This window comes from Scardinius erythrophthalmus (assembly GCF_964197995.2).
Source record: "Scardinius erythrophthalmus genome assembly, chromosome: 2".
Lineage (NCBI taxonomy): Eukaryota > Metazoa > Chordata > Actinopteri > Cypriniformes > Leuciscidae > Scardinius > Scardinius erythrophthalmus.
Window position 1 is genome coordinate 43,311,115 of NC_138222.1, and position 24,653 is coordinate 43,335,767.

The window sequence follows — 24,653 nt, forward strand, 5'->3', positions numbered from 1 at the left end:
CAGATAGGCGATCAGGTTACCAGTGTCTCTGATGAAGGATAAGCTGCCGGCTGTCACGTTGGGCAAGCTCATGGACCGACTGAACCATCGACCAAATGCTTGCTGCTGCTCCAGGGAAAGGTTTTTGATGCTGAAGTTAATGATGCTTAACCTGGAGAAAAGTAGGGGAGCGGAGATGTTTTAAAGTAAACAATTTGAATGATGTGTAAAACCCTAAATATTTTGCAGTTAATGTTAACTAAAACTATTAAAATCATTTTCACTAACTGAAATAAAATAAAATATAAATATTCGATGAAACAAAAACAAGAAATGTTGCCTTGCCAACTAACTGACATAAAATTGAAGTAAAAAAGCAACAAAAAGACAAAAAAACACATAACAAATTTACTAAAATTAAAAAGAAAGCTGAAAATATAAAATAAAAGCTAATTCAAAATGTTAATAAATACTATAATAGTATATAAATAATATGAAATGAACACTGATATTCTAGTGGTTAGAAATACAAAAAATATATTAATTGTATTAACATATTAGATTTACATTAATTATAATATCAATATCCCACTTTTTTGTAAAGTTTGCAATTCAAACAGCCAATAATCATAATAAAATATAATAAATAAAACATAAATTAACAAAAATTGAATGATGTGATCAACAGACGACCCTTTTAAAGCTCTTTAAACAGGTACGTAGGTGTGTCACTCACGCATTGATATTGTTTTGTAGCGGTGGCATTGACATGATGTCTGAAGGTGTAGCCAGAGCCAACAAAAGGCCCATGTCAGGGAACAGGCTAATATCCCTAGGCAGGTGTATTTGGAAAAGCACGGACACCATGGTGTGCAGGTAATCATCTGTTAGCTTCAAAAGAGGAAAGACTCTAAATTATATAAATGCATGTAACTTTATTGATTGTACCCTCTCGGTTTTATGCGATATACAATGATGCAGTAGTGGGGATGGTTTACCTGCAAAGTGGCATAGTTCCTATTATAGTACTGCAAAACCTCCCTTACAATTATGATGTCTGCTGCACTGAGCACTGCTCTCAGATGAGATAGAGGAATTCGAAAATACTCCTGTAAACCAATAATGAGAACTGTAATTCAAGCTGTTACTCTCACAATGATTTCAGCAAACAAAACCGGATTTTGTGTATGAATGGTAATACGGATGGACAAAGTAAAACATGAATTTTGCTCCAACACCTTTTTGTATTAAAGTACAAAGTCAGTTAATTAAAAACATGCAAATAAAGATTTACATCCAACCTTGATCAGAAAAAAGTTAGTGGGGACATCTCTTCCTGTTTGCATCAGACTGGTCAGAACTTTCTGAAACACACACATGCAAAGTTTCAACTGGAAATACGGTATCTGAACCATATTGTCATGTAAAATGAAAAGGGCAATGACATCTCAACATTGATTTAAACAACAACATAGATTAGGTATTTGTATCATAGTACCAATGTAGAGACAAATCAAATTACTTTGAGCTAATATTACATGCTAAGGAAGAGATTTCAATTATCCGGTGTCACAGCTAACACCTTATACCTCATGTTGATGAGCTAGATCATGGGTCAATTACAAAATAGTGGTGAACCCGGTAAAGGATATGCTTAATTAATAATCAGAACTAGAACAACTTCCAGAACTAGTTCAGCGTCTTTTTTTGGGAAACACAGGTCTAATGAAAACAATGATATGAATGATAACGCCTGTTCTGCAATTGAATAATCATACCAACCTCAAAGCACTGCAAAAGCACACGCTTCTTGTCAAAGTTGGCCTCATTGTCCATGTAGACGACAATTGACTCCAGCACACTAAGCCGAATATTCTCTGTCACCCTCAGAGAGGTCATCTGGCTTTCTTCTAGAGCCAACAGCAGGACAATCCACAGGCTGGTGGCCTGCTTGACCACTGATGTCACCTGTGTAGTCATGAGATTCTCCAAGCGAGGTTGGAGAATCTCTATCCCACAGCGCAACAGCATCTGAAGGCCCTGGACTTGACTGCCACCTGGTTGGCAGACAACGCTGAAGTCTGCGCTGCAGGTCCAGTTTAGCCTCTTAGCTAACTCCCTAGGTAGACACGGCGGGGCAGTTGCGCTCCCATTTAGACTGTCGATAGGGGGAGCTGTGTACGTGGCACAGAGAGTGCCGACCCAGAGGCTGGAGGCCTCATGAGTGATGTGGGTGAGCATTAAAGAGTCAGCACAGACAAAGGAGATAAAGTTGGCCTGGTCATAGTCCCAGCAAAGAGCGAGGAGAGCAGCATCCGGGAGGACCAAAGCCCAACTGGAGTACTGACACTGCTCAGATGGGCGGAAACCCATCAGGCTCCCCCCGTTGCCAGCCCCACCGCCTGGGCCAGACGCAGTCAGGTTTGAGCATTGCTCCAATAACCAGGTGTTGTCTAAATTGGCCAGCAAATTCTGGAGAACTGTAGCATTGGCACATACATTCCGAGTGAAGTTCTCAGTATCAAGATCGGCACAGAGAGCAAGGTCACTCATGTCTACAATAATAGGCTGGCTCCAATCTGAATAGACACAAACCTGCGCCAACACTTTTGTGGTGTCATTGTTAGAGCACTCTCTAATCAGCCATTGGTTGTCGAGATGAAGAGACAACTTCTCATACAAGGTTAAGTTGCAGCAGACGTTCTGACGAAAGCCTGTCTGGTCGTACTGCCAGCACAGAGCGACCACAGTCGGATCCACAGACATGTTAGTCCATTTGTTGTAGTTACACCAGACTTCAGTGCTTAGCTGTGGTGGGCTCGTGGGGGGATTGCGGATGGAGTAAGTGCAATATTGCGCTACCCAGGTATTCCCGCTGTTAAGCGCAAGTACAGTGACGAACGTGTTGTTAACACACACCTCATTAATGAATCGAATCTCATCATTTTGGATACATAGAGATATCTGTTCAGGGGTGACTGCTCTTAAATTCTTCCATTCTGAGTATTTGCAAGACTGAGCCACAATGGTGTTGATGTCGATTTGTGGAGGAGGTTCAGAGCAATTGGGCTTCAGCCAGTTGTTTTCTTCACTGGAGTACACAACCATAAAGAAGACCATACTGTCACACAATAGCCCCTCAAATCTGTCCATGTCATTATACCAGCAGAACGTCACTATTGATGGGTCGATGGTTTCACTAGTCCACGTGTTATATGAACAATACAGGTTCACTATGTATGTGTCTGACGTGTTTGCGCAGAATTCCCACACCCAGGCATTAATGGGATTTCTGACCAGCACTTGCATAGCTTCAGCATTGTTACACACAGCAAGGATGAATGCCGCACGATCGTTTTCACTGCACATTGTGACCAGAGCTGGGTCCACGGAACCACCGGCAGTCCAGTTCTGGTAGTCGCAGAGGAGTTCGCTGAGGCTAAGGGTGGACCTCGCAATACGGCTTGATTGTGCAGTGGCAGGATCACTGCAGGGTTCCATGAGAGGTAAGGCGATGTTCTGGATCATGTGACACGTGCTCCTCCAGACCTTTGTCACTTCGGTTTGAGAGAGTGTGCGGAGCGCTTGACACATCTGGTAAAGGACGTACGATTCCTGAGATGTTGCTGTTAAAATTGCCGCACAAAGGGTTTCATTGAGTTGGTTCAAGTTTTGTTGGTCGCAGGTGAGACTGGATGTGCGGATGTCCACTGAGGGTGTGCCAGTACGACTGAACTGGACGCTGCTTGTGGCTTGGCATTCTGGACCTGGGAAACTGCAAGGAGGTGATTCAGGAGCCAAAAACATATCCAGAAGTGATTCTCCAAAAGACCAGGTCACATTATGATCCATGCCCCTGAATATAGAAAACAAGACAGAATTAATTGAGAAATTATTTCTATTTTAGAGTAAGATTAATGATGCATCATTTTATTCTAAAGTAATATTCTTATTCAAATGTGAAACAGGAATATGAGCTTCCAGACATGAAACGCAAAAGAACCGTCACACTGCTATTTCTGCTTCCAGTGACATACCACATGATAAGCTGTTTGAGGTCACCTGCATATAAACAGACAGAAGGAGAGTTGGAGAATCACTTATTGCACTGAAAAATGTATTCCAACATATGAAAAAAAAAAAAAAAATAGTATTGAAGAACCGAACTGAACCTATGACACACCTTGTTGACACTTCTCACTCGGGTCTAGGGTAGGGATCTCAATGCCAAACTGTAATCCGAGTTTTAGAAAATCCACTGGAGTTTGAAGCGCTCTCAACATGAATTCAGACACGAAGGACATCACAGGTGGAATTGTCATGTCCATAAAACTATTCCATAAGGCTAAAAAGTTGTCTGAGAGCAGATAAAGCGGGAGGTCTGAGGACAAAACATTTGTCAACATCTCCTGAATAGAGTTTAACTGAGTAATGGAGGAGTCTGCCATTCGCAGGTTAGATGTTGACATGCAGGCTTGAGATTTAACAGAGGAGATCACAGAAAGTATCTGTTCACTCAATGCAGATGAAATGGTACTAGTTAAATCTGCTTGCCATCCACAGTGCTGTATGTCTGCCAAAACACAAATTAAAGCCTGAGGAAGAGTTTCAATGAAACTGTCAATCAGCATTGGCTTGTATATAGTGAATAAACTGTTGAATATTGTGAAGTAAGTGTCTAGGTTAGTGCTGTCAATTGCGATTCTTTCACGGGGTGCAGTCATTCTGCTCATGCTCTTTTCTTCTCTTGACAAGGATCTGATGTTCTCTATCAGGACTTTCAAGTTCCTCTCAAATTCATCCTCACTCCTGGAGCTCATCTCACTCTGTCTGATGATGGTCTTGGGTAATGAGGGTTTTCTGGAGTCACCACATGCACTCCCTTTGAAGAAGAGGCAAACATGGTCACACTACCTTAGCGTTCATGCATTTATTAAAATACTGGGTTATACAAATGGACACCAGGTAATCCAGGGAATAAATTATTAGCAGAGCTTGTACATTACTTTTATTGCTATTTAAATTATATGTAATATGGATAAAATGCCAACTGTAATGTAAAAAAACCCACAAATGTTTATTTAAATATATTATCTTCACCCTGACAAAAGACAAAACATAAGTTCACCTTAAACATTCAGAGATGTCAGGCATTTTAAATTGTACAAGTGCTAAGAAAATAAAAAGGAATAATAAAAAGGAAACGGAAAATAAAAGACAAGACAAGACAATAAAAATACTCTTACCTAAAATGATGCTAAGCATGAGCAACATTAAACTTCCTCTGTGGTGCATTTTTACTGAGAAATATCCATATGTAGCTACGGCGGGTTGTTAATTTAACCAAAGCAATGCCACAGTCGGCTGAGACTTCATTTCCATTAATTACGATATCGTCGTAAAAACTAACACAGCTGACTACTTGTTTCTGTAATGAAGACTCTCTGTGATTCCTGGATTTCGACTGTTCTATCACGGCTGCAGTGTCACTGCAATTCAATCCTGCATCCGTCGCCTAATTAAACAAGAGCAGAAAATAGGTGCGAAACACACGGAACGGATTTGAGAGTGGAGAGACAGCCGAAAGTGCTGAAATATTAACACGTCGTGTTGACTGTCAGCATCTCTGTCACAGTAACGTACACCCGAGCAGTGACACAGGTAGAAACAAACGGAAGCACAGGTGGGTGGGTATAAGGTGATGCAGCACGACCGCGCGAGTTTACAACACAATTAACTTTTATCTCAAATCACTTTATCTGAGTATAAAAGTAAACTTTTCGCAACTTTAATCATTTAAAAACCATAACAAACACCATTTGAGGCCAATTTACATTCTCCATTGTAGCTTATGTTTAAGTAGATTTGAAAATGAGTTATTAACTATTACATTTTGATTGATTCCTGATATTTAAAAGGCAAGCCATCAAAACTCATTTGACCCACTTTATCTGAAACCACCATAGTTAAAATCTATATTTAATAAAGGATAAAAAAAAAAAAAAAGATAACGCTGTTCAAACTTAAGGGTTCCCAAACTTTTTGTACTCACTTAAAAAAAAAAAAAAAAAAAAAGCAAGATGATGACATACTGGAAAGCAGAATAATCTATTACCAAAAGGAAAATACATTTCTCACTTTAGTATTTTATTTTTTCCCATGACTATAACTGACCTGAAAAATCACAATGTTCTGGTTTCATGACCGTGGGAACCCTGAAACTCCTTATTTATTTAAAAAAAGAATTTGTTTTTATAGGCCTCATCAATTTAGATATTTTTATATTCACCTACTTTAACGTTCTCTCATTCAACAAAGGCTTTAATTTCTCATTTGTGAGGTTGCATCAAATTGCATCAATAAGATGCCATTTATGTTGACAGAGTCACACAAAATTTATACAAGTCATAATCATAAAATCTCCTCGATATTACACACCATTTGATGGTAAAAGGAAGTAGCAGAAAAAGACATGAAATACAACCATCCATTCATAAGTATCTAACATGTTGTTTTGACATAAGCTAACATTAAAATAAAAGAGCATGCAATTTTCCAAAGACTTAATTTCCATTATATGAACAATCTTAAATAACACGTTTCAGGAAATGACATTTAGACCAAGAGTGTTTTTCCAATGCAGCTCAAGGACAATCGCAAGCCATATGGCTTTTGAAGATGAACAGTATGAAAGAAAACAAACCTGAAACATTCATCTGCAAAAAAAAAAAAAAAAAAAAAAATGCCTTGATTAAAATCCCAACTCACACATAACAGGCTTTTTACATGCGGAGAATGTTCAGTGATTGTGCCAACTACATACAAAAGATACAGTAAGACTGGGGGGGAAAAAGAAGAAAAAACAACAACAACAACAAAAAACAAAAAAAAAACAAAAACACTGATGACAAGTTAGATCTGCATTAATACATTTGAAAATGAAAACATTTTGAAAAATAGATATGACATGCCTTTCGGAATACAAATAATCAAAAATACAAAAAGATTTTCCTTTAACTTTTTTTTTTTTTTTTCATGAAGCTGCAATATGCACAATATGCACAATTAGTACAATATGCTTTGTACAAAATGAATGAACATTACAATGAACTGGTTGTACATATGAAACAAACCTCTGCATCATGTTACACTTAATTCACTACTGCTTTTCGACAATCATACAAAATAATTTTCTTTGTCTTTGTAAGAAAGTGCCAGGGCCTAACAGTAGATGCAACCCGCCTCCTAACATCTAAGCTATCATTCTGGACTATTAGCATCATTCAGCTATTTTGCATCAATGTAGGGAGAAGGAATAGTTGACACTAAAAAAAGCTACTTACTATGTAACACTATGTTCAAAAAGTATGTGTAACCATTACCAAATCAGTCTTTGCTATGAGAAAAATACTGTGTTTGTGGCTTGTGGACTCTGGATCCTTGGGATCACACTTGTTCACTCTCTCCTTCAATTGGGAAGTACCACAGGATATTTAGAGTTAAAGCATGAACACCTTGCAATTCATTTTTATAGTTATAATTTTAAAATGAATAAAAAAAACACTACATGATAATTTCCTTACTGCATACAAGATGTGCGTTTTTTTTTTTAATTCAACTAAAAGGCCTCAATTTTATTTTAAAGTTATGAAAATGGTATTTTCAGAAAAAAACCCTACTATGACAGGGTCACAATCCAATTTAGACAAATGATGCATTCAGTGATTGTCTATTACTAAGAATGACCCATTTGTCTGAAAACAGCACACTAAACACAAACAGCATAAATGGCACCAGTGGCATGAGTAGAAAATGAACATGTTCATTTTGTCAAAATAAAACCATTTCCAGAGCAGAAAAAGATAAAAGGGAAAGCAACTAGCCTGGCCCTGCTTCACTAACCCTGAATGGCACTACTATAGTTTCAACTCTTACTCTGTATTACTCAATTTTAAGTTTCGCCTATAACAGTGGAATTAAAAAGGCAATATGAGAAGAATCGAGAGGAAGAAAAAACATTTCACAGAATAATTATCCCTTTCTCCTCAGCCAGCGATGCACACTCATTCATCTAGCTTACATCACACGATACTTCTTGACACAGCTACCCCCCCACCCCACAGAATCCCAGTCTAAAGAGAAAAGCCAGAACGTCGGGCAGTAAGGTTTAAACCACAGCGATGAGACTGGCTGTTGTTATGCTGGTGCTATAAACAGGGCTCTACCAGGCTGCAGCCCTCAATCTTCTCCATTGCAGTTCAGTTTGAATAGATTAGATCTGAGTAATGCTACATTAACTTCAAATTTGAACATGAAAATACTTGCTTGTAATCTATCACTAAAACATAAAGGTGATATATTTTTAAAGAACACCAGTAATAAGAATAAAAACTACAATGTATATAAAATACACAGGCTAAATATGAAACAATAAGAAGCAAAACAGTAAAAAAAAAATTAAACAGTAGCTGATGAATAGTATTTTGAGGTGCTACTTAATTAACAAGTAAAATGTTAAAAGGTGAATAAATATCTGTGGAGAGACAATTGCAAGAAGCCGCAGAGCTCTGATGCGTTGGTAGGAAACTTCTTATTTAAACAATTTGAGAATTTAGTCACTGCAAATCTTTTTCTATGAAACAGCCATCACTCTGGTTTAAACCATTCTCATTCACACCACATAAAAACAAACGATTCCACCGTGCTGCAAAGACACCCAATTCAAGAACAGAACAATTTTCAACCCGAACACATTTTGGCAAACAAAACAAGTCAGGAGTTGAGAAAACATTGATTTGAAGTAAACACCAGTTAAAACGTACAGATGGAGAGGAATGCATACTGAAATCATTCATGAAAAATGAAATTTAGAATAAAATAAAAAATTCAATCACAAGAATCTAACTTTTGTCAGACGGTATGCTTTTCTTACTGGCCATTCCTGATGAAATTGGTCAAAAGCCCAACAGTGTCAACCAATCCCACTGGAGCACCAAAAGACATAATCTTCTTCTCTTCTGACTGCTACACATTCACTTAGTACGGGATGAAACAACCGAAGAGGCGACACGAGAAACTTCAAACCTCTCTGACTGGGCAAATGGCAAAAGTGCCAAAAAAAAGAGTCTCAAAATGTTCAGAATTTGTTTTTGATGTTATCTTAGCGATGAGAATTTGGGGGAATAAAAAAAAGTTAATTTGAATAGTAATGGCAATGATTTTGTAATGCAAAATGTTTATCTGCATTTGTTGTCTTTTTTACTGTCCTGTCCCACTATGTGCACTCAGTCAGGGGGAAGGAGGTCATGCAGCCGAAACCGTTCACGGACATGTGGCCGCACATCCTCATTCTGTGGACGAATAACAATGGAAAAGTACAATTTGTATTTAGACAGAATGAAAACAAGAATAAATAAATATTTTTTTATGCATCATAGTACTTTCTGGTAATGTAAAAAAAACAAAAAAAAAAAACCACATCTAGGGCTGGTACCCTTAGAACAAAAATACATAAAATAATTATTATTTATGGAATTTGTGACTTTCAGAGAACCTCTGATTAAAAAGAAACTATTTATTTATAACTTTATAAAATTATATTTATTTAAAGCAAATGAAGCGGTTCAGTTATTGCAGTCAACATATGTCACCACTGAGAAATGTTGAAGTGAAGGTCATGAAAACTAAGAGGTGAAGAACATTACAACATACCAATTCCACCAGTTTCTCCAAGAAAGGGACCAGCTTCAGAAGTTCGTTGTCATTCTTGTCCATGAACCAGCTCTCAATAGGGATCCCATTGGAGAGCTGTGGGTGTAAAACATGGGTTGATGGTTTTATTTATAAGGATTTTCCTTCATCTCCCTAAGGCATTTCTTTATTGGGCAATGTTGACTATAGCCCTATTCGGACGGGATTAGTTTAACATGGAGAGGTGGGGTAAAGTAATTATTACCAGAGCTTCACAGTGATTTTAGTCCCGTCCGAATGTGCCATCTCAGTAATCATTACGGACAATGTCAGGCACGAAACATCTTTTAGCGTTAGGTAAGTGCCTTTTACCAACACAACCCAATCTGAAGTTAATTAATACATCATTCGACCGGACATAACTGTTTTATATATATAGGTTATATGTGTTTGCGCACGTGATATCAGGAAGCAACGTAATACACACATGATGACAGGAGGTTGACGGCAATGCGCAAATCGAGTTACTCCCACTTCTGCTAGTTTTACTGGGATATCTTATCCCGTGCGAATTGGCCATTAATATTACAGACGTCCTGTGGTAAAATTACATTACTCCATCTACCCTTAAAGTTAATCCCGTCCGAATAGGGCTTATGAGCTCAGTCACACACCTGAACACTGTATTTATTACAAAAGTAACAATGAAAATGAATACTGTCACTTTCTTACAATCTGGGTGGGGTAGGGGGTCGCGGCTGAATATAAAACTTAACGAGGAGATTTTAAAGCCTTACATAGCACTGAATATTAAAAAAGGAGATTAATCTATATTATTTAAAAGTGTGATTGATCTATTAATATATTACAAACTAAAAACTAAGAATAAAAATTTACTTTTAAATTGTAACTAAAATACAATTAATTTAACCTTCAAGTATGTTTTAAGCTTGATTCTTTTAAAGGAGTAAGATTTTCACACCTCAGTTGTGGGTAATGAGAGTGAAAGAGCGCTGTTCATTCACTCCTCCCACCTACATTTCCTGCCGGTACTGAGACTCAAACCTGGGACCTTCGGGTTACAAGTCCGACTCTTTAACCATTAGGCCACAACTGCCCCACCATTGTGAAAGTAATGGTGCAACTTTATGATTATGCAACCTTGGTCCGCTCACCTGATAAGCAAAGGCTTGTGGCGAGTTATCGATAATTATAGTCTTGGACAAATCCCGTCCGAGGATATTCAGATCCTTAATGTAGTTTCCTTGCACACAAACACAGTGCTCACGAAATAATCGGTGCCTAGAACATGTTGGAAACACACACAGAGAGAAGAATGAAATAAATCTCCAGGACTACAATCAATAATGCATTTGAAGCAAAGGGTTGACACCTGAGGATGGTGTGGCGTTTACATGTGCCAGAGACCAAAGATCGCCATCTACCGCAATCCCTTAATTCCTCATTGTAACCTAACACTACAGAGAAACTCTGCACAGCAATGACCAAGCTGAGGCAGGGTTACTCAAAAACTGACACCCTGCCTAAATTTACATTTACTCTTATGACAAAATCTGACAGAATTTCTAAAAGAAACAGAAGCAAACAAAAAGACAACTTGGTTTTACTTCTAACAGTGTCAAGGAAGAGTCTTCAAAATTAGTAAAATAAAGGTAAAACAAAAAGAAGTCCACAGACCGCACCAGCTGTTTCCTCGGATCGAGAATGTTCAGCAACTTGTCTGCATAAACTTTCTTAGAGGCAGTGAAGAGAATGATCTATAAAAGAAAGAGTCAACAATGGAACAACTTCAGTCCATTATGAGGAACAGATGTTAACTCAAGCGAGGGTAAAACTTTTCCATGTAAGACCATCATTTATTTGGAGAAAAAGTATGAGATGTAATGTGGAGTAAAATGGACGAAGGCTTACCTCATAAATCTGAGACATGCGTTCAAGGAACTCTCTGAAAAATGGCCTCAATCGCACATAAACCTAACAGAAATTGTGAATTAGAATTTAGACCCTAAGAACACAGGGTTTTAGCCCCCTAAAAAGAAGAAAAGAAAAAATTCCTACAAAGTTTTACAAATTTCAGATCACTTAACAAGACAATAGCTTGAGACAATAGACTCCCAGCCATTTAGTTTCTTAAAATGGCTCTAGAGGGCCCTCTAGTGGTATGTTACTGACAAACAATGTATTAACACAAAGACAGCTTGGATATCTACCTGATATATGACATCTTGGAAGAGGACAGGAAAGGTTAGTGCTGCATCATCCAGCTCATTCAAGCTACAATGGACAAGGGTTTCATCCTGTAGAAAGAAAACAATTGATGAGATCTATGCCAAAATGAATCCCTTGTAATAGGAGCTATTCCCCTGTAGTGTTTTAAGACTGACCAGGTCAAGCACCAGGGAGAACTCAGGAGTGCTGCGAGTCTTCAGAGGGAGTGCGGGTTTGCGAGTTAGCTGCTCTTCTGTTAGCGGAGGTACATGTTTGATGAAAAAATACCTGAAAAACATATCAACATAAATGTCTGCACGGAAAAAGCCTTGAGACAAACACTGATGAGAAATTCAGTTTTTTTCTAAGAGGGTTTCCAAATGACCTTAAAACAAAAGCAATATTTAACTGTAATATTATTAATAAACATTCCACTTGTATGAGGGCTCAACAATAAGGATCTGCTGGGGCCACATCTCACATTTGTTGCTGATTTTTTTTAATCTTTATAAATTAAATATTGTTCAATGTAACATTATAGAATGGAATAATCATTACTAACAAACAGGGGAAGCAAAAATCTGAACTACTGGCTTGCCCGGGCCAGCAGAAAAAAAAAAATCCTTATTGTGAAGCTCTAGGCACAAAGCACAGACATTCAGTAAAGTTGAACTCACGGGTCAAACACTTCCCACTCCTCCTCATATGATCCTTCAGCTGGGACAGTTATAGAGGTGTCCACATACCCCACTGTTGCAGGAGAGCCAGGAGCTGAGATAAAACAGGACAAAGAAAACACAATGTTAATATTCTCGCTCTCAGTTTGGGGACGGTAAGATTTTTTAATTGTTTTTGAAATGTCTCCAATGCATACCAAGGCTGCATTTATTGGATCAAAAATGCAGTAAGAAAGTAATAATGTTCAATTTTGGACTGCACAATATATCGAAATATCGCAAATGTATATATCGTGATATGCATATCGCAACAGCTTGCAATAACTGGGGTCATGAACAAAAGACGAAGAGAAAATCACTCACTGCTCTTTGCTGAATAACTTTTGTAGCTTTAATAAGAATCCGTATATATTTAATTCATACAGTGAAAACTAAGCAGTGTTTTATTTTTACATTTGAATATATTCAGTTTCTGTTGTTAAATAAACCTAATGCAGGCCTACCTGAAACCCTGAACCCCGTGGTTTACACTGATGTTAAAATAACACTTATTTCTTATGCTACAGTAAAACACTGCTGTTCACTGTCAGAAGTTGTAGGGATGTTTTCTCGTCACAATTTTTTTTATCGTTTTATGGCATATCACAATTTTCTTCAATATCGTGCAGCCCTAAATATTATCACAATTTAAAATGTTAAACATGTTTTCTATTTTAATATATTTTAAAACATAAGCCGAATTTTCAGCATCATGACTCGTGTTCAGCATCATATGATCAGAAATCATTCTAATCTGCTGATTTGATGCTCAAGAAACATTTCTTATTATGTCTTATATGTGGAAAATGTTGCTGCTTCATATTTTTGTGAAATGTTTGTGAAATTCTTTGATAAATAGAAAGTTCAAACAAACAGCATTTATTTAAAATAGAAATCTTTTTTTTTTTGCATTATAATGTGTAATCGCTGCTAAATAAAAATGATCAATTTCTTATAAAATAAAAAAAAAGTTTTAGGCTGAAAGTAGTTTACACCCATAGAGAAGTCAAGCAATGTCATGTCTTTCACACCTGTAAGAGGAGGCAGGTCAGAGTGGGGGGTGTTTTCACTCTCCTCTGCAGGTGTATGAGTGGAGGATGGAGGTCTAAAGGCAGATGGCATGGCACTGGTATAAAGAGGGACACTTAGGGGCTCTCTAGATGTGGCAGTACTGGTGGGCATCTCTTCTACTTGCTCCATTTCTAATTGCTTCACAATCTCTTCTGCCTCCACCGCCTGGCCTGGGGAATCCGAGGCTGACATGACAAGATGGGATGAAGGTAAGGAGAAGGAAGGGTGAAAAAAACATGCTGGGTTAGGAAATGCATTATTAATCTGCATAAAGTTGCAACAGGGTTGTTTTTTTTATTCATAATCATCTAAATAAACATTATCTGGAATCCAAAATAAGCTTTTGATATTGCCTATTATTATTCCGAATGGTAACCCTATTGTGAAAACATACCAAACATTAACCTCTGCAATTTAGCATGATTGCATTAATATCAGCAGCAAACTGCACCGGAGTTCACATGAACCGTACCCCAGATCGTCCTTTTTAAGCGGACTCGGGTACGGTTCGTGGGTGCACACTCGAGTTTGGAAAACAGCATTTACATCATCCAGACAAACAGAACTCGCGCACCAAAAGTGCCAGTGTGAAAGCACCCTTAATTTCACACAAGTTGTCCTCCTGATGGGGAACCAATTTGCCTCAGGACCCAAAAGTTTCACCATGTTTTTTTTAGTTCAGTATTGACATTTTAGGCTAAACTTTCTCTCATGAACTGCTCTTTTGCTAAATGTAAATAGATATGGGTTTTTGTGATCATAGAAATACAAAGTAGCAACTCCACAGATTCTGCAAATCCGGCTACACTACCATTCAAACATTTGAGGTCAGTAAGATTTTTTATTATAGAAATTAATCCTTCTATTTAAATAAAAAGACACCTTCATTTGACCAAATGTGACAGTAAAGACATTTGTACAAAAAAAAAGTATATTTCAAATAAATGCAGCAGGTCATGTGACACTGAAGACTGGAGGAATACTGCTGAAAATTCAGTTTTACCATCACAGGAATAAATTACATAATTAAAAATATATGAAAATAGAAAAGAGTTATTTCAAATTGTAATAATATTTCTCAAGATTACATTTTTTACTGTAATTTTGATTAAAAAAACGCAGTCTTGGAGAGTGTAAGAAACTTCTTTCAAAAACATTACCGACCCCAAACTTTGAACGGTAGTTTATATGAGAACACACTGACTCCTCTTCTTACTTTAGTAAAACTGCCATCATTACCAAGAATGATAAATGAAGAATGTTTTATCAGTCAAGTTCATTAAAAAAAACAAACAAAAAAAACAGACCACCACATGTACATTTGAACAATATTCTAAAATGAATAGTCGTTGGAGCATAAATGTTAATGTAGTAATGTCACCAGAGGGAGAATCTATTTATAATTATCATTCAAATAATTTTCGGTCCATTATGTCCAGAATACCTGGCGCATCACATCTTTAGTGTTCGGCTCAGAGTTTCTTACCATTTTTATTTGCTGGTGAGAAGAAGTTGAAGACAGGAGAGAAGATGGTTCCAAGCAGGGTGGTGCGGGGTGGACTGTTCACAACCTCCTCAGGGTCCTCCAACTTCCCATTAGGCTTGACAGGCTTACTCGTGTCATGGTTAGTGGTTTCTATAGGACAAAGTTCAAAGAGAAAACAAATTCACAATAAATTAACATGATCAAATTACAAATGCAGAGCAGACCATTTAAATGCCTAACTCCATATGTTGTTTGAACAATAAACTATGACGACTACTGCAATACACAGGAGAAAGTAATGCCATTGCCAGGTGTGCGCAACCATGTTGCATATAATTTGTCAAGCCATTGTCACATATAATCCATGTCAAGCACACAGACAGGTTTGATACTTCCAAAAGCCCTGCTCATTTATGATATAATGGAGAGTTTAAGAGATTACACTGAACAACCAATATCAAACAAATATACACAGATGCAAATATGTTTGTCTTAGAGGTTTTACAATATAACGGTATTGACGATAACCGTGATAGGGTTGTCACAATACAAAAATTCCAGTAGTTGGTAACAAAACCATTAAAATTTTACGGTTATCGGTACCAATTTCAGTACCACAGCAAAATCTGTTGGAACTATTTTACCATTTTATTTAAATATTTGAAATAATAATTACATTCAATAAGTTTATTATTTATGATGTTAATTATTATAAGTAAATTTAACTGCAGCACACAAGTACAATGACTCACCACCATTGACGGAGCTTCTTCGACGGGCCCTGTAGATGCTTTTCCTCTGCAGGTCATTGTTCCTCTGTGGGGTGGAGGTGATCAGCTCGCAGCTCAGACGATTCCTCTTTGCTGGGTTGTCCTGCTCCACCTGTTAAACACCACCAATCACACAAGCATGAGTTTCTAGATTTTAAACACTTTAGTATTGTGAGGAGGACACTATAGTGAATCTGTTTGAGGATGCTGGGGGACACATGAACAGGACTTTCAGAGGAACAAAATATCAAAACTATAGGCACTACATGTTTAAGGTTAGAGATTATTAAAACCCTATTATAAATATTATATTAAAATGATCAAACTCTAAATTAAAATGCTGGGGGGAAAAAAACTACATACAGAATTTAAATTTCTTTCCCCCCACCCTTCGAACACTTTTGTTTGTATTGAACAAAGTTTTTGAAACTAGAACAATAATTCCAACAATTTTTTAAGACCCCCATATTTGAGTCAAAAAAGGTTGAGAACCACTGAATCAAATATTTAAACAATTTTTTTTTAATAATTATCCAATTCATCACGAACTGCTGTAAAAGACAAGGGGTCTTTGAATGTTGTTGTGGACAATGGGGGTGTGATTTAGAACCCAAAGAAGAGAACCTAATATCTTTACTGGACATAATCCCTGGTTCTTCTGCCTCACGCTGCATGCCTGTTAAAGCCAGCCCTACCTACTGTCATTATGTGAGCGCTGTGGAACCACAGCTAAAATTAGAACAGCTCCTCAGAAAAGCAAAGGCATTCCACCACGCATTTCTGGGGGGAATATGATACCAGGTCTTGCTTGCATTCCATTATAGAACATTCTGGGCCACGACCATCGAAACCAAGAAAAGAGCTGTAGAGGTCTGGAACTGCCAAACTCAATGAACCCATAATAAATGACAGGGAGAGGGTGCGAGAGGCTCACCTTGATGGAACTTCCATGGATGAACTTCTTGATGCTGGAGAGAAGACCCTTGCTTTCATCTGAGCACTCCTCCATCTCAGAGTGCTTTCGCTTGGTCCGGGCCGGGCAGGGCCTGCGGGCGAGGTTTGGCTGCTGAGAAGCCTTGCGCATTCTCAGCCTCATTTTGTTAAGAGTTACATGTAAGACTGGGGAGAGAGAGAGAGAGAGAAGACAATACAGAAAAGTTCACACAGAAGGTACCGCAAGAAAACAAAACTACACAGAGAAAGAGAGTAACAACGACCTTGAGAAGTCTAACTTTGCTCGCTGATTCTCACACGCAGGTAAATGAATCACACTTTTAGTGGGTTTTGAATGAGTTATGGCTCTTTGCTCGGTTTTTAAAAGTGCAACACTTCAGCCAAGAGCGCAAGCCACAGACATCTGGATGTATTCAAGACACTATATAGGCTATTCCAATGGTTCATCATTCAATTGAAGCACCTCCATAGCGAAGCACTCTCAACTACAAGTGCATTATTTCCTACATACAGAATGGACACACTTTTTATTTAAAAAGCAAATCTGTGTGATTGAACACAAGATTACAGATTAAGCCAAACTCTGAATTAAAACGATTTTCCTCACCCAAAAATTATTCTGTTATCCTTATCACCCTCATGCCATTACAAACCTGACTAACTTTCTTCTGTAGAACATAAGAGAAGATATTTTGAACAATGTTTTAGCTGTTTTTGTCCATACAATGGAAGTCAATAGGGTCCCAAAAAATTATAAATATACAAAACTACTGGACCCGGTTGACTTTCATTTTATCAATAAAAAAAAAAATTAATATAATATAATAATAATTCTTACCATACAGGTTTGGAATGGCATGAGGGTGAGTAAATGATGACAGAATTTTCATTTTTGGGTGAACTACCTTTAAAGCGGCGCTATGCAGTTTTGGCAATTTCTTCGCTGTTTTCTCGTTTTTTTGCTCGCGGGTTTCTCTATCAAGCTCCCCCTACAGCTTCGGAATAGATATTTGGCAACACTGTCGTCAAAACTCGTTGGCGACTCTCCCCTCTTACCATCTTCTCCCTCTGGTCACGTGCATTTGTTTTCAAAGAAGCCGGTGAACGCACGGAGCCATGTCCACTGAGGTATGTATGATACATAGAAGGCTAAATGTTTAGATAGTGTATGTGTGCAGTGCCGTAAAGCAATTCGTTACATCGCGAAACCTGATATCACGCCTGCCGGCCCAAATCTGCAAGGGAGGTTTTTCCGCTCACAGGCGCTATGGGGGACAAGAAGACCACCATTCAACCTGAAAAAAGTCACATAACCATTCCAATGACTCAGAAGCCGATCAGTTAAGGTAAATTAAGCTAAAAAAACTGCATAGTTCCCCTTTAAAGCCTTCTTGAAGTTTGGCAAAAGTTGGCAAAACATCATAATCTTTTTCACTCTTATTTTTCTGTTGCTGGATAAGTCAATAGAAAAGAAAAAGAAATACGAGGATATTGCAGATCAACAGCGAGCAGCAGTTTCTTACAAGACAAAAAAAAAATGGAAAAAAAAGAGAGAGATGAAAAAAGGATAGGGGAAAAAAAAGTTAATATTTTCCTGATGTGGAGGAAGTGTCCCTCTCTTCTTTAAAGGAAACCCTGTACATCAAGGGGGTAAAAATAATCCTGAAATTAACTACAGTGCTTGGTCGTGTGTCCCCCTCCACAAAGCATGCTTGCGTAACAACAGTTATGTGCTCCAGCATTTGTGACATGCCAGGCGTTACACCAGTCCTGACTGTACCTTCCCAATACTCGCAATAAAGAAATTGAACTCACATTCAATTTAAAATTTACAGAAAAGTTTATTAAAAAAACACAGAAAAGAGAGATTTTTAGGAGAGACAAACAGAGCTCCTTCTGTAACGACAGCAGCTCCGTCTGTGTAGTTAGCCAGAGAAGCAGAGAGATGACAATGAGACATACTGCAATCATGGAAGCATGGAAGAGACAGGAGAGGAATGGTGAAAAGTAGAGAGAAAAGGGTACAGCTAGTAATACATCTCCGCTTTTTCCTTAACCACCAAAATGGTGACTCATCCACTGCCTCGAACAGACATCATGCCAAGACAGCTACCTCACAACACTGAGGAGCTAAAGCCTTTCTTCTACAAGAACAGAAACAGTGAGATTCAACAGTCTTCAGCAGCCCAGTAAGATTCAAAGAATCTTGCTTAAAGCCAAATTCCTGGTTTAATTGATATCAGTAGACATTAAACACCATTAATAGCAGAAAATAGTTTTAATACGTATATGATATAATATGACAATGGCAACAATTACTCCTGTGACCCCTTCTGACCTAGGCTCGTCCATCACAATCACTTACAGGTCATGTTCTGACAGGAAAAAGTATGTGTATTCACACTACATTGGTTTTAGGCATGTAACTGGATACAAATTGTGCAATTTCAATTTGACATTGCGATATTTTTTTTTCTTCTGCGATATATATTGCGACAATACAAATTCAAATTCAAATTGCGCAAACAATTTCACCTGATAATTTGAATAGTTCTATTTGTAAAGAATTAATCATTCTGATTGGGGTTATTTTGTAGTGTAGTGCATATGCATATAAAATAATAAATTACAAGCATAGATGCTTAACAAACAATAGAACAAAGACAGATGAAATAAGCAATGCTTTATGTTTTTCAGGTAAATTAACTGTATTCAGGTACAGACATTGAATAATCAAATGTAAAATAACACTGCATCGCCTTCACTGTATAAATTAAATATAATTCATATAATTAATATATAATATAATACACATATCCAATACCGGTAATGACAAGCATCCGTTTTCTTTCTCCGTTTACAACTCATAAACGACTGCGTTTGCGAGGAAACTCATCGAGGCGGGCATTTTGACTTAATTTCCCATGCACATGTCTGTTCAAGCACCAATAGATAAGTATAGAAGGGAATTCAGTGTTCACGAACTTCACGTGCTGTCTGTGTGGCTGTGTGTGTGTGAGCAAACAAAACAGTGCGCAAGTTTTTTTGCATTTGATGTTTAAACTGACAGAACTCAAAAACACATGAAAATGATAAACTGTTACTCTATCATGGTTAAACTTTGCAATTAATCCGCGAATCACAAGCGTTATGGACCGGGGAGCAGCTGGCCCATATGGATCACGGATCAACTACGAACCCTATACTACATCGCACATCCTGCGATGTGACGATCGCTGCAAAAACAATACATTGTGCAGCCCTACGGTATGCGGTATTATCACGATATTGAAATAAGTTGCAAAAAAAGCGGTTATCCTATTACAAATGCGAACAAGGTGCGTTTCCATCATGTTGTTCGAGTGGATGACGGTGGTATTAGTAACCAACAGTGAATAAAACACCATCAGTGGAAACAGTAGTGATGCGTCGTTCGCTAACGAGTTGGCTCAATGAGCCGGCTCCGAATGTAAACGGTGAGAGTCAGTTCCCGTCTGAGAGCCACGTTCCACTTTTGTATATTAATACAAGACAGAATAATTTCGCTACACTGCTCAGCCACACGTCAAGTAGTCACTAACTGAATGTTATTTTGATGTGTATGTGGGTGCGATCACGTGTGATGATGACATTACCCCGCTGCTCTCGATTCGTCACACATACAGTAAGCTACACATTAAACATGGAGTGCGTGTGGTGAAAAGATCATCCTTAAAATCGGGTCAGAAAACAAGATGAGTAACAACAAATTAAGTAGCGTTTGGATGCATTTTAATAACACAGACAAAATAAAAGCAGAACGTAGAATTTGTAAGATAAAACTCATATCGAGCAGGGACTAACAACCTTATAAATGTGTTCCGTTTTAAGTGTGATTTGCTTGGAATGGTTTTATTTTGGATCAAATGTTCAATACACGTCATGTATAATAGTATTTGATGGTTTTACATTATTTGTTTTTTTTTTTACTTATTACAGAGCTGAGCCAAATGATCCAGTTCCCTAAAATGAGCAGGAATTCTCATCATGAGGGAACAGCTAATTAGCCACGAGGGTTTAATGTTTGCTACGTCACAATTTATTCATTTCCATCTCATTCATATGAACTTTTTTTTAGCAAATTAAGTTTTTTTCCTCTGAAATTTGGCATTTCCAACTTTCCATCAATTGTTTCTGATGAGATACTTCAAAATGCACATAAAAACAGGGTGATGAAACATGGCTAATAAAGCTATACACAAAAAATGTAGGCTATAAAGTAAGCAAATGTTTCAAACAGATTAAAGTGGAAAAGAATTATAAAAACAATAGGTCAACACTTTACAATAAGGTCTCAGTAGTTAACGTTAGTTAAAGCATTAACTAACATTAACAATGAGCAATAACTATATTTGTTATACTATATATGTATATTTGTTAGCTCAGGTCCATCCATTTAACAATAGTTACAACTTTTGATTTTAATAATGTTATTTAATGTTAAATTTAACTAAGATTAATAAATGCTTTAGAAGTATTTCTCATTGTCAGTTTGTTAACTAATGAATTAATTAATGGAGCCTTAATGTGATTACATTATTCACAGTATTTTGAAGTGACCATGATAACAATATTGTGCATGTACATTATTGTGATATATATTTCCGTATGGTGTATACCAATGCGTCTAGTTGGTTTAAAAAAACCATTGACACACTTGCAGCAAATCCAAGGCTAGCGACATGTTTCCAAGAAATTATCGCTACGGCTCAGTGCCTGCTCAGTTTCAGACTCTGACATATATTAAAATGACTACTATCTCTCTAAGAAATCTAGAACTTCATACATTAAGTACATTATAAACCAGAAAGTGTAATTTGTTATTTAATGCATTTGCATGGCATGTCAAAGAACACCACAAAATGCTTCACAATAGCTACCATTGCACTTGGTAACCTGTCCCATTACAGCTGGACAATTAGGACAAATGAGCAGTGCTTCTCTTCTCAACTGGGGAACCTGGGCCCACTAGCAGGGGTCAATTAACTTCCAATGGGAAACAACATGTCTTAAACTGATTTTTAAGAAATATGTATATATATATATAATATATATATATATATATATATATATATAGTTTTTATTCTAATTTTGAACTCGCTTTTATTTTCATATTTCAATTTTAATTTGAGTAGTTTTGTTATGTGCATTTTATTAATTAGTTTTAAAATATTTATCTATAAATCACTGAAATTTATTCTTATTTCAGTTTAAATTTTATTTCAGTTTGTTGCCAAGGCAAGTTTTTCCCATCTAATATTTATTTATTTTCAGCAATATTTCAATTAACAAAAAATATTTTCAAATCAGCTGAACTTCAAGAACACAAACTTAAAAGCCGCATAGATAGCATCAATTTAGGCTCTTTTGTTTTTACAAAGAAAAAAATCAGGAATGTAACACTGAGCTCTCACTCAAACAGCGGTCTGATCACAGTAGAGTAGATCCTAAATTGTTGTATTAACTAATTTTTCCTTTAGCACGTAACTGGCTAGTTTAGCAAAGTGAGTAGATAGTTTGAGTTACAAGAACTCACACACAATCTGCATGTAAACTTCTGCAGAACAAAAAAAACACATGTGTTGGTATGTGGTAACACATTAAAATATTGAGATTACTCATGTCTAATTATTTGTATTACCTTGACAGCGGTACTTTCTCATAGTAATAATAAAAAAAGGTTTGGAAACAAGCAACGTAATTTCGTTATAAGTACAAGAAGAAGAAGAAAAAACAACCTCTGTTAGGGGCCTTCAAATGTTGACATGACAATGGGGAACCCTTGCAGTGATAATGGTTAAGAACCACTACCCTACAGTCAACTAACTACACTCAGTCTTTAAAAGGGAGGAAAATAAAAGACATTAAGTGCTTCCCCGCCGTAACCGATCAACTTCAACAGACACTTCAGAAATGATGAAGTTCAGTGATTCACGGGAAACCTGAACAGTGCCGAGGTGGGCGGGAAACACACGCTAAAGAGATTCTCTACGGAAGACGAGCAACTTTCTCACGATTTCCCTGTTTAGTCAGACATTAAGAATAACTGTTTCCACAATGATTGCACGACCCAAGAGACTAAAATACGACCTGTATTTTTACATACAACAATCGCTCTTGACACATCTGTGCATGTCTATCTTCAATGTAGGACACATGCAAGCATTATCTCCGTAGTAAACCTGTTTCTCGTGACCCGCTATTACTAGAAGAAGCCTCTAGTCTAGTGCCGCTCACAACAACCGGCGGTATTCTAGTGACAGATAAAGCGCGGGAACGACTCGCGAAGACGGCAGCTGCTGCCTGTCCGTGCGTATAGGTAAAACAGGAGCGAGCCGAACCATAGCGAAACATTTTCGAGCGGAGCGAACGGACGGACGGGGTGTTATGGGGGGACCCTATCACCACATGAAATTTAGACTGGGGTAATAACTTACTGGACGAAGCTCCGCAGGATCGAGTCGCAGGACAGCGGTCTATTTCAGGGCTGCTAACACTTGCTGTTGTTTGCGTGCCTCTTCAGACGAGGTTCACCTCTGTCCTCCCCGCACCTCTGGACGCCATTTCCCGCCTCCGTACCCACACAGTCAACTGCAGGTACCCGGATGAAGAGAGGACTGGAGCGAGCATGCGTCCTGCGGCGCGCCGCCGCCGCGTCCCACACCCCCTTTCTGTTGTTCCGAGTATCAAAACAATATTGAGGCTTCGCAGTGTGACAGGTTTAGCTTACAGTGTCTGTTTAAAACGCAATCACACTCTATATATTCGATAGTCACGCATAAAATGTGCTTTAAACAAAAACGCAGAGCGAAGAGCAAATCCGTTAGCATTTATCAGCTAAACTAACAAAGATATCAGGAGCGATATCAGAATACATTAACTGAAGGGAATGCGTCTCAGATTAATTAGTGTACGACAATATACCAAAGGTAGCAGACTAAGCTACCAACTGAATGCTAGCATAAGCATCGGATTTACTTGTACATTGCAAATCAACAAGAAAACGGTTATAAAATAATAATAATAATAAAAAATAGAACGAGCGCGCGGGGTTTGAGATGAGAAGGAAAGGCACGTTCTGGTTGTCATGGCAATACCGTTACGAAGCACTTCGGCAGACTGCCTGTATTTTTGAATTAAGATGATTTTTAGATCCATTATAATTAAGATGCCATCACGTGACACGAGGGCATTCCCTATATATATATATATATATATATATATATATATATAGATATACATACACAGTACAGGTCAAAAGTTTGGAAACATTACTATTTTTAATGTTTTTGAAAGAAGTTTCTTCTGCTTATCAAGCCTGAAAAAAAGTAATATTGTCATTTATTATTACAATTTAAAATAATTGGTTTTCAATTTATTATACTTTAAATTATCATTTATTTCTGTGATGCAAAGCTGAATTTTCAGGATCATTACTCCAGTCTATCACGTGATCCTTTAGAAATCATTCTAATATGATTCATTATCAAAGTTGGAAACAGTTCTGCTGCTTAATATTTTTTCATAACCTGTGATACTTTTTTAGGATACTTTGATGAATAAAAAGTAAAAAAATAAAAATAAAAAAAGAAGCAATTTTTTTTTAAATAGAAATCTTTTGTAACAACAATATACACTACTGGTCAGTAATTTTGTTTCTTTCTTTTTTTGAAATAAATAAATACTTTTATTCAGCAAGGATGTGTTAAATTGATAAAA

At 37.4% G+C, this 24,653-nt stretch overlaps 1 protein-coding gene across 2 annotated transcripts; it reads right to left on the minus strand.

The window, feature by feature from the left end:
- Positions 1–6,283: 6,283 nt before the first annotated feature.
- On the minus strand, positions 6,284–23,578 carry ctdspl2b (CTD (carboxy-terminal domain, RNA polymerase II, polypeptide A) small phosphatase like 2b). 2 transcript variants are annotated; one of them, XM_081351583.1, is made up of 13 exons: positions 23,372–23,578; positions 16,876–17,060; positions 15,924–16,053; positions 15,172–15,321; positions 13,646–13,870; positions 12,576–12,669; positions 12,075–12,186; positions 11,901–11,987; positions 11,602–11,664; positions 11,368–11,447; positions 10,845–10,971; positions 9,691–9,786; positions 6,284–9,329 (listed from the first exon to the last, which is right to left on the minus strand). In XM_081351583.1, exons 2-13 carry the CDS (start codon positions 17,035–17,037, stop codon positions 9,264–9,266), a joined length of 1,392 nt encoding a protein of 463 aa, XP_081207709.1. In that variant the 5' UTR covers positions 17,038–17,060; positions 23,372–23,578; the 3' UTR covers positions 6,284–9,263. The 2 variants fall into 2 exon arrangements, 1 of the variants encoding a protein (XP_081207709.1); XR_014029107.1 differs by having other exon boundaries at positions 7,014–9,329; positions 11,373–11,447; positions 23,372–23,535.
- Positions 23,579–24,653: the final 1,075 nt, after the last annotated feature.

Bases quoted from the DNA above. Each gene is read 5' to 3' on its own strand.
- ctdspl2b (XM_081351583.1), bottom strand. From the start codon at position 17,037: ATGAGGCTGAGAATGCGCAAGGCTTCTCAGCAGCCAAACCTCGCCCGC. The intron at 11,665-11,900 runs GTAGATATCCAA...AATTTCTGTTAG, and splicing joins TCCAAGATGTCATATATCAG to GTTTATGTGCGATTGAGGCC. The intron at 9,330-9,690 runs GTATGTTGTAAT...ATTCGTCCACAG, and splicing joins TGGAGAAACTGGTGGAATTG to AATGAGGATGTGCGGCCACA.